The 22,302-nt window shown below is 36.1% G+C and overlaps 1 protein-coding gene across 2 annotated transcripts in view; it reads left to right on the forward strand.

Moving 5' to 3' along the window:
• LOC148955346 (SH3 domain-binding glutamic acid-rich protein homolog) overlaps positions 1-22,302 on the forward strand; it is a 76,609-nt gene that overhangs the window by 47,538 nt on the left and 6,769 nt on the right. The window contains exons 1-4 of one of the 2 annotated variants that reach the window (XM_089101675.1): positions 367-435; positions 2,624-2,806; positions 8,205-8,405; positions 16,760-16,889. In XM_089101675.1, coding sequence (XP_088957801.1) covers positions 2,624-2,806; positions 8,205-8,405; positions 16,760-16,889 — 514 coding nt within the window. In that variant the 5' untranslated portion in view covers positions 367-435. Of the gene's footprint in view, positions 1-366; positions 436-2,623; positions 2,807-8,204; positions 8,406-16,759; positions 16,890-22,302 lie in introns of those variants that run through there. The other variant, XM_089101669.1, reaches the window with a different exon arrangement.

The following is a 22,302-nucleotide window of genomic DNA, read 5'->3' on the forward strand; positions in this document are numbered from 1 at the left end:
CATGGATTATACAATGATTGAATGACGAGATGACTACCATTAGCCAGGTTAAGTATAATACCTATGATATCAATTTTATCTCTGTAAAGATTTAATGGTTGAAGGGAATGAGGGATTGAATCATGAACAAAGATGGCAACTCCTTCTCCCCTTCTATTGGTAGACCTGCCATTCCTGGAACACCTGTAGCCAGGCATTTTAATTTTCTCAAATAGATGAAGATTGGTCTCTTGTAAACAGATAATATCAATTTAATTCTTAGAAGCATAATGAATGAGATCACCAAGTTTATTTGAATTAAGAGAGGCGCAATTCCATTGTAGGATCTGTAGTTTAATAACTAGTTATTCACTAGTATCCGTTGATGGCGGTTCAATATTGATTTTTTTTGCAAATCATGGATATTGGTGAATGATTCATTTTTATTGTTGTTAGGTATTTGGTTTATTTCTTACAATTTTTTGCTTTTATTGAATTTTATTCATGTTTTAATTTTTTGTTGTTTGTTTTTCATTGGTTTTTTCTCACTCACATTGACTTTCCGCGTTTTATTTTGTTGTTTTTTTCTTCGGTATTCTCATTGATTATATTTTTTCGTTTCGCTCTGAAGAAGAGAGGCGTTTGTTCCCTCGAAATATTCGCTTTGGTGTGTTTTGTCAGTATTTTCATTTGGCCTTTAAAAACTCCATTTTTGCTCGTTTTTCTTTCTTTATGTTATGTCAAGCCAAGGTGGTTTGAGAAATTATCTTTAGCAAGATTAAAACTTAAAACAAATAGAAAATTTTTCTTATATGAAGGGGGCTGCCTCCTCCTCAATATCCTTTCTTCACGCTTAAGTTTTTGGGCACTTTTAAAATTTTTCCTTATTCTAATTAGACAGTCCTTGCGTTTCAGGAGTTGTTCTTCAATATTTAGAGCAAAAGGTATAACTTTAGCATAATTAGCAGGGAATTGAGGAGGAGTCAGCCACCCACATGTACAGAATAACTTCTGTTTGTTTTAAGTTTTAATGTTGCTCTTACTGTCATTTAGAAAAACTTGTTTTTAGGTTTTATTTATTTTCCGATAGTTTTTCAAATAATACCGGGAAACCTGCCTCTCCCTCTATGGAAAGTCTCCCATAAACAAATAAGTAGAACAACAGGGAAATTTTTATACAAGACAGTTCCACTGTCTTGTATAAAAATTTACCTGTTGTTCTACTTATTTGTTTATGATGGAAAGGCAGTGTGGTCTTCGTCGCTATTAAAGTATCCCATCGACGAAAAATTCCTTCATTGAAAGTTCTACCGTTTAAAATGCACCCCCCCCCCCTGGAAATTAACCCCAGACAATTCCTTCCACCAGAAAAATTCTCCTTAGCATACTGTCATTAAAAAAATGCTTGTTTTTATTTAATTTCTGATTGTTTTCATGTTCATGTCAGAAATCCCCCCCCAAATTGAAAGTTTTTCCAGGACCCCCCTCCCTAACCCTCCAATTCAAAGCTTCTCCTGCGGAAAATTTTCTTAGGGAGAATTTCCCCTGGTGATAGTTCCCCATGGAGAATTTCTCCCGCGGAAAATCCTCCTCCATGGAAAAATTCCCCAGAGAATTCTAACCCCACTGGAAATTTGCCCCAGAAAATCTTCACATGTAAAATTAAGTCGCCAAAGAGAAATTAAGTAAAATAAAACAAATTTTGAATAGGAATTCTGGCAAATTCCCCTCATGCAAAATTTTCCCTTGGAAGATCACCCCCTCCCCCTCAGTAACTTCCGTCCCTGTGGATAATTCCCCCTGCAGAAAATTCCCCGCGTAGACCCCCCCCCCCATAGAAAAATATCCCTCTCGAAAAATACACTATGTGAACAACGGGCAAATTTCATAACTTGCAGCTGTGAAAAAAGGGGTGTGGGGGGGGGGAGGAGGGCTAGTTGTCCTCCAATCTTTTTGGTCACTTAAAAATGGCACTATACCTTTTGATTGTCCTCTAAATTAGCCCTCTCCCAATCTTCTAGGTTCATTAGTTCGATATGATCACCACTGTGAAGAACAAAATATAAATAATAAATAAACATGCATCCATGATCTTTCTTCTGGTAAAAGATACAAAATATCTCATTTTTACAGGTTTGAGCTTGAAACCTCTACAATAGGGTCATCTGATACACTGAATCTAATGGTGTGATTTTCAATAAGATTCCATGACTTTGGGGGGGGGGTGTTTCTGCCCTTTTTTTGAAAATAAGGCAAACTTTCTCAGGTTTGTGACTATTGATGGGTAACATTAAACTTAATGAATCTTGTATATTTCGAGCCTTAATAGTACATAAAAAGCTAATTCTTTTTATGTATCTATTGTTGTCAAAATTAAGTTTTTTAGGGTTTTGGTTACTATTGAGCCAAGTTGCTACTTACTTACAGTTTGTTACCACAAACTGTTTGACTCAAAGCAAATCATGATGGACTATTTCCAATGGTCAGAACCAGTTATTTTTACTGCTTCAAATCCTTGCAACTTGATAAAAACTCAGTTTTGACTAAGCAACAATATTTCAGGTAATACTGAGTTTCAATATAAACCCTCTGTTATGTTTGATAAATAATCTATAGATACAATAACATTTTAAAATATTTTCAGATGAAAAAACATCAAATGAAAGCCCAGCTAATCATGGAGAGTAAAGGGATTGACTATGTTATAGTTGATATAGCTGATCCAGTTGAAGATGATGACAAAAAGTTTATGCAAGAAAACGCCAAGCCACGAACAGGAAAATACCCTCTGCCACCACAATTTTTCAATGATAGTGAATGGTGCGGGGTAAGATTTTTTTTTGAATATTTGTATCTATTTAATAAGATTTAAACTAGTTTAAGAAAATGTTTTCGGTAAAATAAGTTTTTCAAAGAACAGCAAAGAATTATATTAAAACCTAAAATGAGCAGAATTCAAAATGAATAAATAATTGAAACCTAAAACTAACAGAAATTAAAATGAATAGAATAAAATATATTCTATTCACTACAATAGCTAGAGCTAACATGAGCATGTCATGACACAAAAAAGAGACCCAAAAAAAGGATTAAAAAAAAATAAATAAATACCAACACAAAAAATTGAGGCAGCAAGTCAATAAATTACAGTTTTCAAGGTCAATAAATTAAAATGATTCAATAAAAAAAAAAAACTAATATAAGTCAAGAATCAATTTTCACAGTTAAAACAGGGAACGTCTATACGGAATATATCAGAATATTAAATATATAAATGGTTGGTACATTCAAAAACACTCACAGGCAAAGACCTAAAATAAACTGCATCAAACATTAAATATTTGTTAAGGTAATATTATTAAAATACCGAGTAAAATAAGGTACACATGATATATCTCTTAGTACTATAAGTTAGGTAAGTCATTAACGGTGGACAATTCTTTTGTATTTGATGGAGTCTCGTGACTGGTCCTTCAGTAGGGGGGCTCTCGAGGTTGGGTAATAGACCACGATGAGCTGTGGAATTCAAACAATTTACTCCAACCCGATATGTCAACTCATGTCTATGTCTATCAAGTGAATTCAAGTTGAGTTATTTTAGTGAATCATCATATGTTGAGTAGTTATGCCCGAGTATAATTTTTACAGCTCTTTTTTGTATCATCTCAATTCTATCTGATTGTTCTTTTCGTCAAACCCGGATTCCATGCTGGACATGCATACTCAAGAGAAGGTCTAACGTAGCTGCAGTAAACAGACTTTAAAACCTCATTTACACTTTACTAAAAACAATTTTTATGTCAAAAGATTGTGTTTTTTTTTTCATAACATCAACACCAACCACAAAAGAGAAAATTGTAATTTTAAATTCACCACCCCCTCATCTGGAAAGTCTCCTGCTCACCCAATGATGAAACTTTTCTCATAGACAACGTCATTGAAGTCAGGCACTTTGATTGTGGGACCTGAGTCCTTCATAGAAGTAGAATAGTCACCACCATCATCTTCAGTGTTCTGGCCTTCATCCCAACTCAGTTCACTGGAATTGTCACACAGTTTTTTGGTAAGTTGTCTGATGTTTTATCAGATGAGCAGTCTGGATTCAACACTTCTTTTAACTTTTTTCCAGCTGCCTTTCATTTATTCGGCTTTATTTTAGCTTTGCCGGACTTCACTTCAATCGTCCCTGAATCCTCAAGATTTTTATCTTCTCTGTCATTTGATTCAGCTAGTGATTTTCTGGGAGCCTTCTTAAGCTTTGCAATATAGTACCAACAGTCACAAACTGCCTTTTTTCAAAGAAGGCTATGACAAAATCACCAAGTGCCTCACGGATTTCGTCATTTGATCGCCTATCGGGAAACTTTTGATGCACTGCTATCTGTCAAAGCATTCTGTCAACTCGTTCTGAAGTTCTTTTCCAGCTCATCTCAGAGAAGCTTCAATAGCTTTGGAAACACCTCCTTTCAGACTGAATTCTCGGCAGGGTTTTGCATCTTTCATTGTTCAAGGGCTCTTCTTGAGATTCGTCTGGTCAGCACAAAGAATGCTACATCAAAGGGTTGCAAGAAATGGGTGCAATTTACTGGTAAACAAACAAAAACAATATCTTCTTCTTTGCAGACCTTGATAATCCTGTCACTGAAGTGAGAGCTTAGCTAATTGCCTGTTACAACTTTTCTTCCAGGCATAGCTTTAAAATGCAGAAGCAATGGAGACATGAACCAATCTTTGAAAAAAATAGCAATCCAACCGGACTTGCTAACGTTATACCAAGTACCACAGGGTCCCCCACTTCTCCAATTGGAGTACGAACCTTTCACTTTATAACAAACATAAGTAGCCAACAGTTCTCAGTCAGCTGAAACACAGCATAACCAAGACTGCAGTTTTACTCAGATTCTTAATCCGCTCTGGGTATTTTTTTTTTACATTTTTTTCTGCCTGGTCCATCACTTCGATATGTTTCATCAAACTTAAAAATGTTGGATTCTGGCATATTTTGATTGTTGATTTAAGATAATCAAAGTAGTCAATAAGGTCGAGTAATTTTAAGTAAGTAGTCGATTAATTTTCCTTTCTTTCTCAAATAGTTTTGGCACATTCATACTGCTAGTTGGTCTTTATGGTGCTTTAAGAAGGAGTCAATCAACTCACAATCTGTGATGTTGCTTTTGAAAAAGTCCCCAAGTGCATAAGTACACAAAAAATCAAAATTATAGCTGGAAAGTTTAACAACAGTAACATTGAACGCACGTGGGGAACTTTGAAGATGCACCACCATGCATTCAAAGTAACCCCTTTTTTCCTGAACTTGGAGGGAACTTTTAAAAGCTCTTCTCTGCTCGAATCATTGCAAACAACACATCAATAATAGCCTGGTCTTGAACGTTCTGTATTTTTCTACTAGTTTACCAAATTACAACTTCCTTGCACATCTCTAAAAATATTTATATCGCTTTTACAAACTATACACAAATGGGAACAATATTACCTACTCATCAGCACTAGAGAACGGCGATTCACGTGGCAAACTAAAGAAGGAAAATGGTGGATATCAAACCTGATGTTATTCCAGTTTGAATGACACCTTGTGGATGATGTATAGAGATTGTATGTTTGGTCAGTAGATGCCACAAGAGACATGCTGTTTTGCTCAAAGCAACCCACAAGGTTCATTAGATATTTTCTTCTACATTTTTTTTTTTTTTAATGGAGCTTAGACCTTTGTGCCGCGTGCCTCCTGAGGCACCCAGGGCATCAAGGAGAAGCCGCCAATCTTCCCTCAGGTTTGCTGATGCAGTGATGTCCTCCCATTCTGGTAGAATGGAGGTGTGCAGGTGGCATAGATCCCTCTGGTAGGTTTGGTGCAGTGAAATTTTGGGTCTTCCCTGGTTCCGATTTCCTGGTGGTTGCCAGTATAAAGCGGCTTTTTGGGAGTCTATGGTCGTCCAACCATAGGATTGTCCCAAATATCTCCACCTTCTGACTCTTGATGATATCGGTTGCTATGAGGTTGTCGCTTCATTTCATGGATGGACTAGTTTGTCATCTTCTGTGACCAGTGGATATTCAATATTCTGCCAAGACACGAGTTTTAAAAACTCAGGACTTTTCTCTCTTGTTCTTCATTCAGGTGCCATGTCTCTGCTTCATAGAGTAGCATTGGCGTAACATTGCTGTTGAGAAGGCGTAGCTTCAGGCACAGAGAAAATCTCTGAGATCCCTAAACTTGACGTAGTTTGTTGAAGGCGCCATTTGCCTGTCTATTATGGTGAGTACTTCTTTAACTGTCGAGTCAGTGTTCTCGATGATACTTCCTAGGTATTTGAAATGGACAGCTTGTTCAACATCTTGGTTGCCACATTTAGTGGATAGAGGAGAGTCACTTGTCGACATGCATTTGGTTTTCTCAGCATTCACACGTAAGCCAAATTTGTTTGCCATTGTCTAGTAATTCTTGAAACCGCTTTTTGCGTGACTCAAGTACTGCTATATCATCTGCAAAGTCGATATCATTGACCTGGACTTCGGGGCTTAATCTGATGCGTCCTCTCTCTGTGTTCTACAGGATGTAATCAATCATTATCACGAAAAATAATGGTGTTAGAACACATCCCTGTTTTACTCCTGACAAAATCTGGAAGAAACGAGTTTGGCCTTTTTGTGTCTTGACGCAACATTCGCTACCCTCATGTATGGCGGTAATAGTCGTCACTATTTTCTCAGGGATTCCATAATGGATGAGAATCTTCCGTAGACTTTCACAATCTACAGAGTCGAAGGCCTTCTCGAAGTCCACAGAGATCATATAGATCTTTTAGCACCACTCTCTGCTTTCTTCACTTAGACTTCTAAGGGTGAATATAAGGTCCGATCATGAGCGATTTTGCCGGAAGCCTTATTGTTCGTTTCGTAGGTGTTGATGAAGTTGTGTTAGGATCCTCTATAGGATAATATGCATGAGCATCTTCCTTGTATTGACAGTAAACTTATACCCCACCGGTTGCCCGGCTTGGTAGCGTCTCCTTTTTCGAATATCCTGATGAGTGTGCTGTGCTTCCAGTCTGATGATACTTTGGCCGTTGTCCAAATCCGAATGAATAGTACCAAAGGGAGATACATGAGAATATTGATGCCTTTATTGTCTCTGCAGATATGCAGTCCAGTCCCAGTCCTAGTGATTTTCTGTTTTTCAGTTTCTTTGCTGCTTCTCGTTTTATTTTGAAGCAGTCAATTCAATGGTAATAGTTCTATGTGGTTCCTTCCATCCCTGTATCCCCTAAAAAGGTGTTTACGGTGCTTATTTGTTATGTTTGTTTTGCCAGTTTGTTTTTCATCCCTCTATTCGCTTGGGTCTTCTGCCTTTGCCAATGACTGGGCTCTGGCTTTTGGCTTATGCAAGTTTGTAGCAATGACCGTTACATTCCCAGTTTTTTTTTTCAATTTTTTATAGCCTGTGGTTGCAAATTTCGTGGTTGCAAAATTGTTATGCATAAATTTTCACGTTTCCACCTAGATTGCCTTAGCCTGAAATTCATGGCACTGACACTGATTTTTTAAACATATAGACTGCTTAGGGACTAAGCTGTATAGTCTCATTGATCTGCTCTTGAAAGGAATTGTCTTTACCTCGAAAAAAAAAATCAAAACACAGTTGTTTTTTTGTACGTCTCTTAAGTTATCTAGTTTCTATATATAAGGATTAGACTCTCAGTGATAGCAAATAAATTATAGGCGGAAATAGACTTGAGAGGGTTCATGAATGTCACTAAGGACATGATAATTTTCTAAGCCCATCTCCTCCTTTACCCTGGAAGACCAAAACACATAAAGAAAAGTGCAGTGCTTGAAAAAGTCAGACATTTTTCTGGAAACATTGTGCAGACATGTCTAGGTGAACAGCTAACTAGTTGGCGTGTAGTTGTTGTTGTTTATTTTCCCTTCATCCACCTATCCATATTCTTGAAAGAGAAAGAAGATACGCACTTAGTATAAGTTCCATCTTATGCACAGTAGATATGTTTTCCCTAATTCCATTTAGAGTATGCTGTAAAAAAAAAAAAAAAAAAAAAAAAAAAAAAACACACAAACAAAAAAATGAAAAGTTTTTAGAAAAAGAAAGATACAAGCGATTGTTGTTATAGACCGTTTTGTTTTTCTGCCTTTTTTAAAACGACACACAAAACAAAGCTCCAGAATGTTTAACTTCCTTCTCAAACTAGGATTATGAATCGTTTGATGAAGCAAATGAGACGGATGGCCTAGAACAATTTTTTAAGCTGCCTGTTGGTTCGGCGAATCAAAACATGTTGAAGCAAAATGGAAATAATACTACACCCAAAGAGGCATCTCCTGTTCCTGCTTGTACTAATGGGGAGTCAAGGCTTAGCGAGGAACGTCAAACATCAGAAGAGCGTGAAGAAGTAAGCTATTGTTTTTTTCTTCTTTTTCGTATAACCCTTCTGAAATGGAAATTCTTCAGCATCTATTATCCTTCTGTTTTTGGTTTTTGAAAAAGAGGAAATTTTGTGGATTTTTGGAGAAGAGATATCCTGCTGCCATGCCTCTTTCTACTGATTTGCCGGGTTAGGTTTTTCTTTATTTTCCAATATATAAAATGATAACACTGTCTAAAATGCGGATTTAAGGCAAGACTGTTCCATTGTTGGGAGTGAGGAGGAGCCAGGTATGGCATGGATGTCCCCCTATGAGTGCAGATACAGGTGTCACCCTCTTTTCCTGCACTTAAAAATTTTTGTTTATTTACAATTTAAATTCTTTTACTGTCATTAAATAAAAACGAATTTCTACGATAATAGTTTAAAACCTAAAAGGAGCAGAGGTCACCAAATATCATTGGTCGACTTTCGCCCTACCTGCCTTTGCTATGAATACCTGAATATAATTTGCTCTTTACTGATAGCACAGAGGTATGACTGTGTATTAAGTGAAATTCTAATTATATCCTAGCATGGTTAGCCAGAGGTTGAGGGGACGGCTCTTTTGCAAGGTGTTCAAGGCCCTCTTAACACTTTTCGCGTTGACTGAAATAAGAGATCCTTGAACACAAATACAGATGCATCTGTTGACATTATTCACATTTCTGGATATTAATTATTCAGCAACGCCTGACGGGTAAGTCATAACTCCTAATTTTTCAAATGCTTTTTAATTCAAAAATGCGATTGTCATTTTACATGTGGGAAAATTTAACAGGAGAAACTGCGAGGCGGGGGGGGGATTTTCCTGGTGAAGAATTGTCCAGGGGGAAATTCTTAAATAATAGCCTACTACTACTACTGCTAACAACTCACCGCAACACCAAGCCGCCTGAGGCCAATACAGCTACACAAGCTCCTCCTCCATCCCAATCTATTCAAAGCCTTCCTCTTTACACCCTCCCAGGAAGTTCCTTTTTCCCTTAAATCTTTCCTTACGTCCTCCAACCCCAACTGGGGACGACATGCTTTTTACTTAGCTCTAGAAGGCTGGCCAGAAAGGACAATGTTTGGCAAAGTGTCATCCTTCATCCGCAGAACGTGCCCTAGCCATCTCAACCTTTATCTCATTATATCCCTAGAAAGCGCGATTGAGCCACACTTTTCGTACAGCCTACTGTTTGATATAGGGTTTGTCAGCCGGGTATTCAAAACAATCCGTAGGTGATTTCTCCGGAAAATATCTAATAAATCTACATCCGTTTTTCACATCGACCAGTCTTTAGAGCCATACTTGGCCACTGTCATCGCTGTAACTTCCAATATTCTAATCTTTGTTTGCAGACTTATCTTCCTATTCTTCCAAACTTTTTTCAACTATGAAGAAACAACCTGGGCCTTGGCCGTTCTACTCTTTACATTTTGCTTGCACCCACCCTCTTTACTAATAATACTACCTAGGTAGGTGAAGCTGTCCACTTTTTTTCCTCGTTACCCAACATTACCTTTTCATCTTCACTTATTCCTGGTCTTAGCGACTTAGTCTTCTTGTCATTAATTTTCAAACCTATTCTTGCACCCTGAACCCCCAAAACCTGTATATGTTCATCCATTTTGCTAACACTTTCATCTAGGATATTTAAATCATCAGCATATAAAACTGTTCAAGACAGTTTTACTTCCCCATTTGATTCGGTTTTTTCCCGTTGCCTTCGCTGTACTCCTTAAGACAAAGTCCATCAAAATGATCCATATAATTGAGGATAGAACGCAACCCTGGTTAACGCCTATTTGATACGAAACCAGCTACTAACCTCATTTCCTACCTTAAACGCAGCAATGAAATTCTTGTACATAGCACTAATAACTTTAATATATTTGTGCGGTATACGATACAAGGATAAGACCCTAGCTAAAGTTCTATCAGTTGAATCAAACGCTTGCTTATAATCTATAAAAATAAGGAAAGGTGTTTGATGATTCAGGCACTTCTCAATTATTAATCTATGGGTGCAAATTTGGTTGACACATCCTCTGCCACACTTCTTCCTAAAATCACACTGTTATTCTCTAAAAAACTATATCTACAGCATCCCTGAGTAAAATTAAATAAAAAAAACAAGTTTTTTTAACTGAAAGTAAGGAGCAACATTAAAACTTAAAACGAACAGAAATTATTCCGTATATGAAAGTTGCTGTCCCCTCCTAAATGCCTCGGTCTTTACGCTAAAGTTTTTTATTGTTTTGAAAAATAGACATGTTAGAAAGAGTCAAACTTTAGTGTAAAGAGCGAGGCGTTGAGGAGGGGACAGCCCTTTTCATATACGGAATAATTTCTGTTCATTTTAAATTTTAATCTAATGTTGCTCCTTACTTTCAGTTAAAAAAAACTTGTTTTTTATTTAATTTCTAAAAGTTTTCAAATTAATTCAGGTTTTGATTTTGGCTCACCATACATGAATAATTAAAACGAAATTTGCATATTAATTTCACTTTTTTTTTGGTTAAACGGCTTTCTCGAAAGTTCTTTAATTTTATTTACGGAAGTTTTTACTAGTAATAAACTTCCATAACGTAACTTCCGTAACGAACTTCTATATTCGTATATTTTTAATTATGTATATTAGGGGGTTCGCCCCCTAGTCAATACTTCGCTCTTTACACTAAATTTCGAATTTTTTTCAATTCTTTATAAATAACCACTTAATCACAAAGGCCGTTAATTAGGATAAATAGCTCTTATGAAAGTACAATTTTTTTTATTTTTTTTTTAATTGACATAACTTCTCTTACTTTTCTCTTCAAGTTCTTTATAGTTTTCAATCGAGTCTCAGGTTTTAGACAAAAAAACATTTTGGCTTTTCATAGTTATACTCATTTTGACTTGAAGTTCAGCCATTTATCTGTCCTTAATGACTAAGAATAAACAGTTATATTTGCATAATAAGTAAGTAAAGTTACTTTTTCTTACTTTCCCCTTCAGTTTCTTCATAGTTTTCTATGATTGTCAGATTTCGGATGGAATAAATGCATGGCTTTTCATAGATATACAGATTTTGACTATAGGTTGCTCAATCCCCACTCAATGCATATTTTAGTATTATCTCAAAGATTGAAATAGTTATTATTAAAAAAAATTATTTTAATAAAATTAGAAGGGTTGGTTGAATTAGTTAGGTTGAATTCGAACATTCTTTTGAGCGCAATTATCTTATTTTATCTTAAAGTATTTTTTTTTCGTTTTCTAGTTTTTCTTTAATAATCAGATTCTCGGATCTTGTTTTGTATAACATATGTTCTGAGGAAGGGCTTTAGTTGGAAATTGTTGTACCTCTGACTGTATGTACCTTTGACCACCTTGTTTTGTGCTGTCATCTTGCATATATTTTGGCAGTTAAATATGCCGTTGCATACATTAGCTCCTAGGAGCGCTGCTATACATGTTATGAAGATCAGCACATGCTTGCAGATTTTTTAAGAAATTTGTATCCATTTTTATCCCTAAAAGTAAGTATTTTCGTGTATTGATTTCTTTGTTATACTCTTTTTTATATTAATAATGATTTACTTTTCACTGTTTTATATTGCAGTTATATCTTTGGAGTAAATAAAAAGCATAGTATTTCAATCTTAAATTCGTAACCTATAACTGAATGAATGCATTTAATATATAATGGTTGTATTTTGTACCTTTGACCGCAATAAATAGTGTACCTTTGACCGGTCAATGGTACAACATGTTATTATATGACGGAAAAAAGCATTAGTAAGTAAAAAAAATGTAAATTATTTAGCATCATTTAGACGATTATTATTCAGAATTCCCCCCTTTCTCCTTTTGTTTTATCTGAGCAGCCTAGATGACCTTGAAACAAATCGGCAAGGATATTTAACTCAGATCCAAGAAATCACTCAGAAAAAATATCTCGAAGGGGTTTTTGCGCCATTAATTTAATCCATCAATGCTAATATTTTCCAGGGTCAAGTTTAAAGATTTTACGGTAATAGGTGCACCATCAGGCGCTTTTGGAGCAGCAAATCAGTCATGCTGGTCCAATAAAAAAATTATTTCTGGAGTTTCTGGAACACTTCATTAAGCATTTTAAGCCAGCTGCTACACCAGTAATTCTTCTGAAGGATAACCACAAGAGGCATGTGACCATACCAGCGATCACTTTGGCAAAATCTTCTGGGAGACATTTATTAACATTTCATCTCCATACCAGTCACAAAATAAAGCCACTAGAAAGGTCTGTTTTTGTACTTTTCAACACCTTTTATAACGTTGCAGTAAATGATTGGATGTTGACACCAGGTAATTCTGGCAAGCCTACCACAATATATGGTGTCGCTTCTTTAGTTGGATTGGCATATCCGACAGCCTTCTGTCCGACTAAGATTGTAAATGGCTTTAAGGTAGCCGTAGCCACTCAATGAAAATATTTTCACGGAAGATGAATTTTCAACTGTAACAGACAGACCACTCGTCGCTAAAAATTTGAATCAGAATTGTGAGGAAACCTTGGAAGCCATTGATTTTTCATCCAAAAATGCTACTGAATTGATTTCACCACGGATGATTAGACCTCATCCAAAGGCAGGACCTAGTAAAGATGTCACCAAAGGGAGGCAGAGAGGTAAGTCAAGAATATTGACTGACTCTCCGGGAAAGGAAGAAACTGAGAAACAGAAAGGAAAAAAAAACAGTGACTCAGGTAGGCCGAGAGAAAAAAACAGTAAAACAGTTATTTTATGTTCATTCAACATGTGATTCTGACCCAGATACTGATTTAGCGATGGATGATAATGACGATTATGACATAGATTTTGCAGGCTTGGCTGATTTGGAAGATCAAGGAAATTTTGAAAGAAATAAAATTTCTAAAGGCGATTTTTTTTTTTGTAAAGTTGGCTGGCAAAAGGAATGTGAAACATTTTGTTGCAGAAGTTATTTGAAAATTAAATATCTGAAGAAAATAGGTAATATCAACTCCTTTTGATGTGTAAGGACTGATCAGAGAGTTTCACATTGATCAATAAGATATTTTTTAAACTTTGAGTTCCAGTGAAAACCTGTGGGACTGCTTTTCAAATGGAACATCTGCGATTTGAAATTGATTTGTCAATATTTAATTTAGAATAGTTGATATTTACTAAGGAACAAGTAGAAAATGTGTTCCTTTTTTTTTTATTCCTTATTTATGAAAGTAGTCAATTAATTGACTACTCAATTAATTAATAGTCAATCAATTAATTATCCCAGGGGTAGGAAGTATGAAATTAGGTGATATAGAATTTGTTTACTCAGGTAGGAAGGATGGGGTACATAGACAGGGAGTAGGGCTCATGATGAATAAGGAAGCTGCTAAATCTTGTTTAGGCTGGGAAGGTATTACTAATAGAATACTAATTGCTCATTTTATGACCAAAAATTTCAGAGTTTCGGTTATAATTGTTTACGCCCCTGTTGAGCAGACCGGCAGAGATACTAGGGACTCAGATGAATTTTACTTATAGTTACAGAATCAAATAGACAGGGTTCCGGGTAAACAGCTAGTGTTTTTTATTGGGAGATTTTAACACCCAGGTTGGTAGAAATAGGGATAGATAGTATCCTAGCCTAGATAAATTTGGTGTAGGAAAAGAAAACAGTAAAGGATACAGACTTTTGCAATTTTGTAGGTATAACAATCTTGTAGGTCATAAAATGGCTCGTAAGTTAACATGGTATTCACGTGATGATAAGACAACAAACCTTATTGATTATGTTGTTGTAAACCGAAGACTGGCAGGATCAATACAAGATACTAGGGTATATTGGAGTGCCGTTATTGATGTTAAAAGTAAAGATCACCATCTAGTAGTGTCAAGGGTTAATTTAAAGGTGAAATATCGGAAGGGTAACTACCTCCCGGGAGGTTATGGTGTTGGTAGACTCCAGGATAAGAATTCGAGAGACACTTTCCAGGAACAGTTGAATACTAAACTTAAGAGTTTAAAATTTGATAATGTGGAAGATGGTTGGAATAATTTTAGAAAAATAATTTGTGAAGTTGCTGAAGGTATCTTAGGGAAGAAAGATAGAACTGCAGCTAAGAATATTAGTAAAAAAGCTTCATGTTTGATAGAAAGGAGAAAGGAATTATACAAGAATTACCTTAGTGATAGATCATATGAAAACAAAAGGAATGTAAAGAAAGTGGCGAAAGAATTAAAATATGAACTAAGGAGCTGTGAAGTGGAGGCCATGGATAAAATTGCCGAGGATCTGGAAAATGCCGCTAGACGGCATAATAGTAAAATATTTTACTGGCATGTTAACAAATTGAGAGGGAGTAGTCAATATGGACTTGGCCCAATTAAAGATAGGAATGGGGCCGCAATTAGTGATAAGGAAAAAACTAAAGAGAGATGGGCCGAACATTTTGAGAATTTGCTTAACCGAGATAGAGTTGAAGGAAGAGATATAGAGGAAAATGAAAAAGTTTGTGATACATTGGATGTGAAGGAAGATTTGTTTTGTGAGGAGGAATTAGCGACAGTACTAAAAGGACTAAAAAATAATAAGGCTCCGGGTGCTGATAGGGTGGTAAATGAGTTTCTTAAATATGGTGGCTCTGAGGTTAGAAATAAGTTACTGAAGATTATGAATATGACTTTTGAAAAGGGGGAAGTATCTAATGATTTTAGGAAAACCTTAATTAAGCCACTTTATTACAAAGGTAATAAAAGTGAGTGTGGTAATTATCGAGGGATTAGTTTGGTCTCTGTAGGTAGCAAATTACTTAGTAATATGATACTTTTTACACTTATAAGTGCCGTAGACAAAGCTTTAAGAGAAAAAAAGCGCAGTTCTAGAAAAGGTAGAGGATGCATCCACCAAGTTTTCACTCTTAGGCTAATAATTGAGAAGTGCATAAGTTGTCATATACCTTTGGCCCTTAGTTTTATAGATTATGAGCAAGCGTTCGATTCTGTTGATAGAAGAGCTTTGGTAAATGTTTTATCCTTGTATGGTATACCAGACAAATACATTAAAGTGATTAAAGCTATGTACGAGTATAACACTGCTGCGGTTATGGTGGGAAATGAGGTTAGCATCTGTTTTTGTATTAGATCAAGAGTTAAGCAGGGTTGTGTTCTATCCCCCTTTATATGGATTATTTTGATGGACTTTGTCTTAAGGAGCACTGGAAAGGCAATGGGAGACCACTGAATCAAATGGGAGACCACTGAATCAAATGGGGAGGAAAAAGTCTCCTTGACTTAGATTATGTTGATGATTTAAGTATCCTAGATGAAAGTGTGAGCAAAATGAATGAAGCTTTAGAGGGTTTGCGAGTTCAGGGTGGTAGAATAGGGTTGAAAATTAATGCTAAGAAGACTAAGTCACTAAGGCTAGGAATAAGTGAAGATGTGAAGGTAATGTTGGGTAATGAAAAGATTGATCAGGTGGGCAGCTCTACTTATCTTGGTAGTATTATTAGTAAATATGATGGGAGCAGTAAATATGTTAAAAGTAGAATACCCAAGGCTCAGTGTGTTTCTTCACAATTAAAAAAAGTTCGGAAGAATAGAAGGATAAGTCTGTAAACCAGTATTAGAATATTAGAAGCTACAGTGATGACAGTGGTCAAATATGGCTCTGAAGTATGGGTGTTCCGAAAAGCGGATGAAGATTTGCTAGATGTTTTCCAGAAAAATTGCCTAAGGATTGTTTTGGGTACCCGACTGACTAACCGTATTTCAAACAGTAGGCTGTACGAATAATGTGGTTCAATACCGCTTTCTAGGGCTATAATGAAAGAAAGGTTGAGGTGGCTAGGGCACGTTGTGCGGATGAAGGATGAAAGATTGCCGAAGGTTGTCCTTTTTAGCCAACTGTCTAAAGCTGAACAGCGAGCAGGTCTTCCCCGTTTTGGGTGCGAGGCCATCTTAAAAAGTATTTAAAGGAAATGGGAACTTCATGGGCGGGTGTAAAAAGGGAGGCTTTGAATAGATTGGGATGGAGGAGGAGCGTACGTAGTTGTGCTGGCCTCAGGGCGCAAGCGCACTGGTCAAAAATAGCGAAACCGAGGGGCTATGCACATGAGACATATGGACCACGTTCGCCACCCTGTTCATTATTATCCTTATTGGGGAAAACACGAAATTCTGTATTTTCGTAGGGGAGGGCTTGAAACCTAGCTTCAGGGTTCTCAAAAATGTTGAATTTAGTATTGTTTTCATCAATATCGTGCTTGTTTTTCTATTTTACATTTTACTCTTTTTGCTTATAATTCCTTATAATTATTTGGTTCCTATTTGGTTTTGTTTTTTCTTTTTTTTTTCTTTTTTAGGATAAATCCGCACCTCCAATGGAATCCAAAGAAGTGTCTAGAAGTTCCGAAGAACCCAATGATAAGGAAAAATCAATGGAAGGTGGAACTAGTGAAAATTCAACGGAAGTTTCAGAAGAAGAAGAAGATGGTAAATCATTCAGACAAATTCTATGATAGATCTGCGTATATGTTTAGTCTATAAATGGGTGTCTATAAACAGGAATACCCCTATATGTGAGTTTTTGGAGGGGATTATTAGAGTATATTCCTCAGGGGACAGAAGGAAATAAGCTATATTTTATTGCCACAATTTCACAAAGTGTTTCTGGTGGGCTCTTCTGACTATCTGGGATGTAGTCCCCCCCCACTCATCATCTTTCTGGGTACAATATATCTAGACACTATTGCAACATCTATAGCTGTTTTTGATGAGGGGCTTGGATTTTTTAGATACGTCGTCGTTTGGTTTATGTTTATGTGACAGTTAATCCGATGAGGCTAAATTAGCAAGTGAATGATACTGTTTGTAAATTTCACACATGGTAAAATGCTAGCTGGGGCTGAGGGTTTGTATGGTTATTTTTTAATAAGCTGCTCCTTTGCTAGGGGCTCGAAGACTAGCAAAGTGACAATCTGTAGTCCAATAGACGGGAAATTTTGTGTATAAGGACGGGATGTTATTTTTATAATACAACCTGTCAATGTCTATTTCTCATGTTAGAAGACATTAATCTCTTCATATGTTTTTGTCTTTCTCCCTCCTCCTTTTAGAAACCGAAATGTTCAATATGAATTTCTAGTCAACTCTTCTTCACGTGTTTTTAATTTCCGAAAATCTGCTAAGTTGACTGACTATCTTTTCGGTTCCAGTCTAATAAATTTTTTTTCACTTTTACTGCTATTTTGGAGAGTACTTTCCATACCATTTCATCACTTAATGATAGGAATTAAAACTATATGTGCTATTTTATAAGGTAATTATTTTCTAGTCTGCTTGTTAACCAGTTTTTTTTTTTTTTTTTTTTTTTTTTTTTTTTTTTTTTTTTTTTAATAGTACTAGCTATTCAAAGTTGCGGTAATGGTTAATCAACTTGTATGCAAGTTGATTGATCGTCATAAGTTTTTTTTCTTTTATCAGCATGCTATTTATAGAAAATCATTCTTATAAATGAAGCTTGTTTAAATCGTAGATATTCCTATTTAAATTTGAATTTAATAATAGATTCCAGGTACAAATAGCAGTTTCCATTTGACTGGTTCCCAAGGTTGCCACCACTGTCATCTCCTGAAGTGCTACGATTACCCAATTTGCGTGCTACACATCGATTTTTGTTGCTACAGTAAAAAAAAAATTGACTGTAACAGTGGTAAAATAGCACTTTGGTGCTACAGCTGGCAACCCTGAGCACGTGCTACACATAACGAAAAAGTGCTAAAATAGGACTTTCGTGCTACAGGTGGCAACCTTGCTAGTTCCTTAACCCTGTTGGTTCCTTACCAACACCTTAAAATTGTACGCTGTGCGTGGGGTCGAAGATTCTGCCAGCATAACTTGATCACGGTAGATTCAGGAACACGGCTAGGATTCTCTTTCTAAAATGGTCCCACAATAGATCTTGATATTTTTTGGAGCTATTATATAATCAAAAGCACACATCTGGATTTAGTCTTTCGCATGTCTAGAATTCTTAAAGTAAATAATCACATTGTGGAAGCGATCGTACTCTTGACATAGTGCAATTGCTTCGGAATCTGGCTAAAATTAGTTTTACGGAAGCATTTGTAAAAATAGCCTGACTGCATTTCTGACAGTGGTACGTTTGGCGGCGGTTTAGCTCAAAGTTTGTGCTGTATTTTTTTTCAGGTACTATTAGATTAAGCAGTGGTTTAATATGTTACGAGCGTTATCGGAGAAATTTTTTTTTTGATTAAATATTTGAAAAAGTATTGTCCGGTAAGCGACTCCTAATCCAATCTGAATTTAAATATATTAACTTCAAGCATAAACACTTTTTCCTCTATGAAGGCTCTATTTTGTAATATAAATATCCAGGTAGATTACTGACCATTTGGACCAATGATAAATCAGTTTACATCAAAACTAAAATAATTTATTTTCAAATTTCTTGTGCAAATGTCAGTTCCCCTGTTAAGGCTCTGTTTTGTAAATATAAATTCCGTGACAAACGAATAACCACTTCTGGTCAAATTTGACGGTTTTGGCCGTTGTTAGGCGGTCGATGCATGGTAATATTAAAATACGATAGTTATTTTGAAGCTGTTTTCTACATAATATGTATTTCAATAAAACTACTTACCAACACCGTCTCCTGATGTACAAGTTTACGTAAAAATCGAATATCGTTTTCGGTGAAGTAAGCCAATGTCATTGAACAAAACGGTACAGAAGCAAAAAAAAATTATTATTTACATCCCGTCTTGCCCCATTATGTACCATACTTGAAACTCATAATCTTCCTAAATATATTTATGTGTCTCCTCTTGACGTCAAATTTAAAGAAAAAAAATCAAGCAAGCTCAATTTTCAACAAAGCGATAGTTTTCCGAACATTACAAATATAGTGAAATTTTACGAGCTAGTTTATTTGAAATAGTTTTTGAAAAATATGTTACATAAACTGCGAAGCAGCTTTTTTGTTCGTTTTAATTTTCAACTTTACTCTTTGCTTTCATCAGAAAAAGGTTATTTTTAAATTTATTTTGCTCGTTTTTAGGTTTTAAAAATACACTCAACATACCAACATACACAAAGATATTTGTCATACGTTGGCGAACAACTCTAGAAGTCAACATGAATTTTGCTAAAATAGGATATTAAATATAGAATATAAAAACTCAGCACGAGTTTTGGTTAAAATAGGGCGTTAACCATAGGTTTTATTTCGTATCTCTCTTAAACTTCCCCTTTTAAAAAATCTGCAATTTTGTCCCAGAAAGAGTTCGTGGGGTAAATTATCCTTGTTATCTTTGAGGAGATGTAGATAAAAAAAAATACACTATTTATGCAGTACATACAGATTTTGGAAACCTGAAGGGCATAAAAAGAGTTCAAGATGTTTAGTAAATATAATTTACAGAAATTCGTGTTTTTATTAATGCGATTTTTCTGCCACAATGCTGCACAGACTTTTAAGCTTCTCATGAGAAAGTTCACTTAGATTATTTTTGGCTCCTGGTCTTTAACGTTTTAGGAGAACTGGTCATTAGAAATGAAAGTTGTACCATTAGAATCACCATGGTTGGAAATCCTATACAGGTTAATTACAGTCCCCCACCTTGAACAACAAGGAAAATCACTTTTACATGAACACCACTAGCCGAGTCACTAGAACTGGCTTAATTCTGGTAGTCAGCAGACGATTTATGTAACTTATTAAGGGGACCAGGAGGGGAGTATACTAGAGGGGGGATTGTGAAACTGTAAACTTCAGGCTTAGGGTTTTCGACCATGGAGATTGTGATAACCTTTTCCTTATTCCCAGCCGTTCTACTCCAAAAAAGGCACCCAAAGTGAGATTCTTTGGTGCCATATGGCACTTTATGACGACGTTATCAAATCGAATTTATAAACAAAAAAGCTCGTAGTTATAAAAAATTAGCTTTCAAATGGATCCTTAAATGGCTCTCCATGATGTTCTTGTGCCGCACTAGCGGCAGAGAAAAAAATTTCAATCGTGTTTTCAATCATGGCTATTGTCGTGATGCTCTTTTCATTTCGGTCCGATGCCATTTTTGAGGGGTTTCGGGCTCTTTTTCGAAATTCCAATAAAAAATTTTCGCAATAATATTTTACTATTAAGATTAATTGAAGTAATAGTTACCATTCCTGAGCCGGCTATAAATGGCAACCCTTTATCATTAGACATTTAATTGTTTTTTTCCAAATCGTGTTTTTAAAATTATAGCTACTATGGTTGCAGCTACTGCTGCAACCATGGTGAATATCGGCAGCAACTAGGTTGGAATGTTCATGGTAAAAATTTCCAGGTCAGAGCCTAGAAGTGCAAGATTTTTAATGCAAAAACATATGGTGTAAACTTTTATTTTAGTTTTTTTTTTACTCGTAGTCGATTTTTTTAGAACTAGTATTTTAAGAATTTTTTTTAGAGTAGAAAATTTAATAATATTATAGCCAGGTGTTTAAAATGAAAATTTTACTTATTAATATTTCCGGTTCCATTGTAACTGAACCCCCGTGTAACTGAACCCCAAGCAACTGAACCCCTGTAACTGAACCCCCGGATAAACGAACCCCCGTATAACCGAACCACTGTGCAACTGAACCCCCGTGCAACTGAACCCTTGTGCTACTGAATCCTCATGCAATTGAACCCCCTTTAACTGAACCGTCGTGCAACTCACCCCCCGTGCACCTCATCCCCATTTAACTGAACCCCCGTGTAACTGAACCGCCGTGCAACTGAACCCCCGTATAACCGAACCCCCGTGCAACTGAACCCTCGTGCTACTGAATCCTCATGCAACTGAACCCCCTTTGACTGAACCCTCGTGCAACTCAACCCCCGTGTAACTGAACCTCAGTGTAACTAAACCCCCATGCAACTGAACCGCCATGTAACTGTAACTGTGTGTAACCATGTAACTGTGTGTTAACAGAACACAACTGATGAGCAAAAAGTGATGCAAGAGAGGGATAATACCGAACTCTCAGCTACCATTCATGGGAGACATCTGACGGCTTATAAGCGACCACGAAATACCTGTGTTGTTTTAAAGTCACTTTTCTGTGAATAGGCAGCGTGGCGGCAGAGTGCACCTGGCGACGATTAATCACATCAGTCCAGTTTTTGTCAGGAAAAAATTACTTAGTGATAATTTATTGCTCCCGCTAGCATTATGCACTTCTAGGTCCGGGCTTAGGGACCTAGTGATAAATCCAGGCCTGAGCGTGCATATATTTTCTTTTGATGAATTGACTGTCCCTTTAAGTACTCTTTGAAAGTTACAACTTAATACAAAAACCCTTTTGTGAGATATGCCATTTTGAAAATCTGCATGCAAACAGTGTCTTTTGATTTAGTTCAAGTTTCATCTCAAATACTTCATTCTGTCAAATTTTCTACTTGATATGCTTAGCCTTGATAGTGGTAGTTCAATAGTAGCAGAGGTCGTAGTAGGAGCAGTAGAAGTAATAATAGTGTTGAATTAGTAGTAGTAGTAGCAGTATTAATAGCAGTAGTAACAGGTAGATGCCCCAGAAGTTTCATCTTGATACGTTAAGCTGTTCCCAAAAAAAAATTGCTGATACACCTTTATCAGTAATCTCCTTGCTTTTGCAAGTTACTCACTGTTCAAATTTAAAGTTTTTGCACAAGGAATGGTCGTAAAAACTTTGAAAGTAGCTCTTTCGATTGGAAATTGAAAGTTCAAGTTCAATTTCGAAGAATCAAAGGTAATCACAGGACAATCAGCCTTTCCCTCTTAACCGACACCCCACCCCCAAATACATTCGATCAAAATTAAAAAATAAACATTTTGTTCAAAATAGTCTGAAGATCAAATAACCATGCCTTTGGGGT

This window comes from Artemia sp. Qi Xiang Cuo, chromosome 2 (genome assembly GCF_049724085.1).
Source record: "Artemia sp. Qi Xiang Cuo chromosome 2, ASM4972408v1, whole genome shotgun sequence".
NCBI classification, from domain to species: domain Eukaryota; kingdom Metazoa; phylum Arthropoda; class Branchiopoda; order Anostraca; family Artemiidae; genus Artemia; species Artemia sp. Qi Xiang Cuo.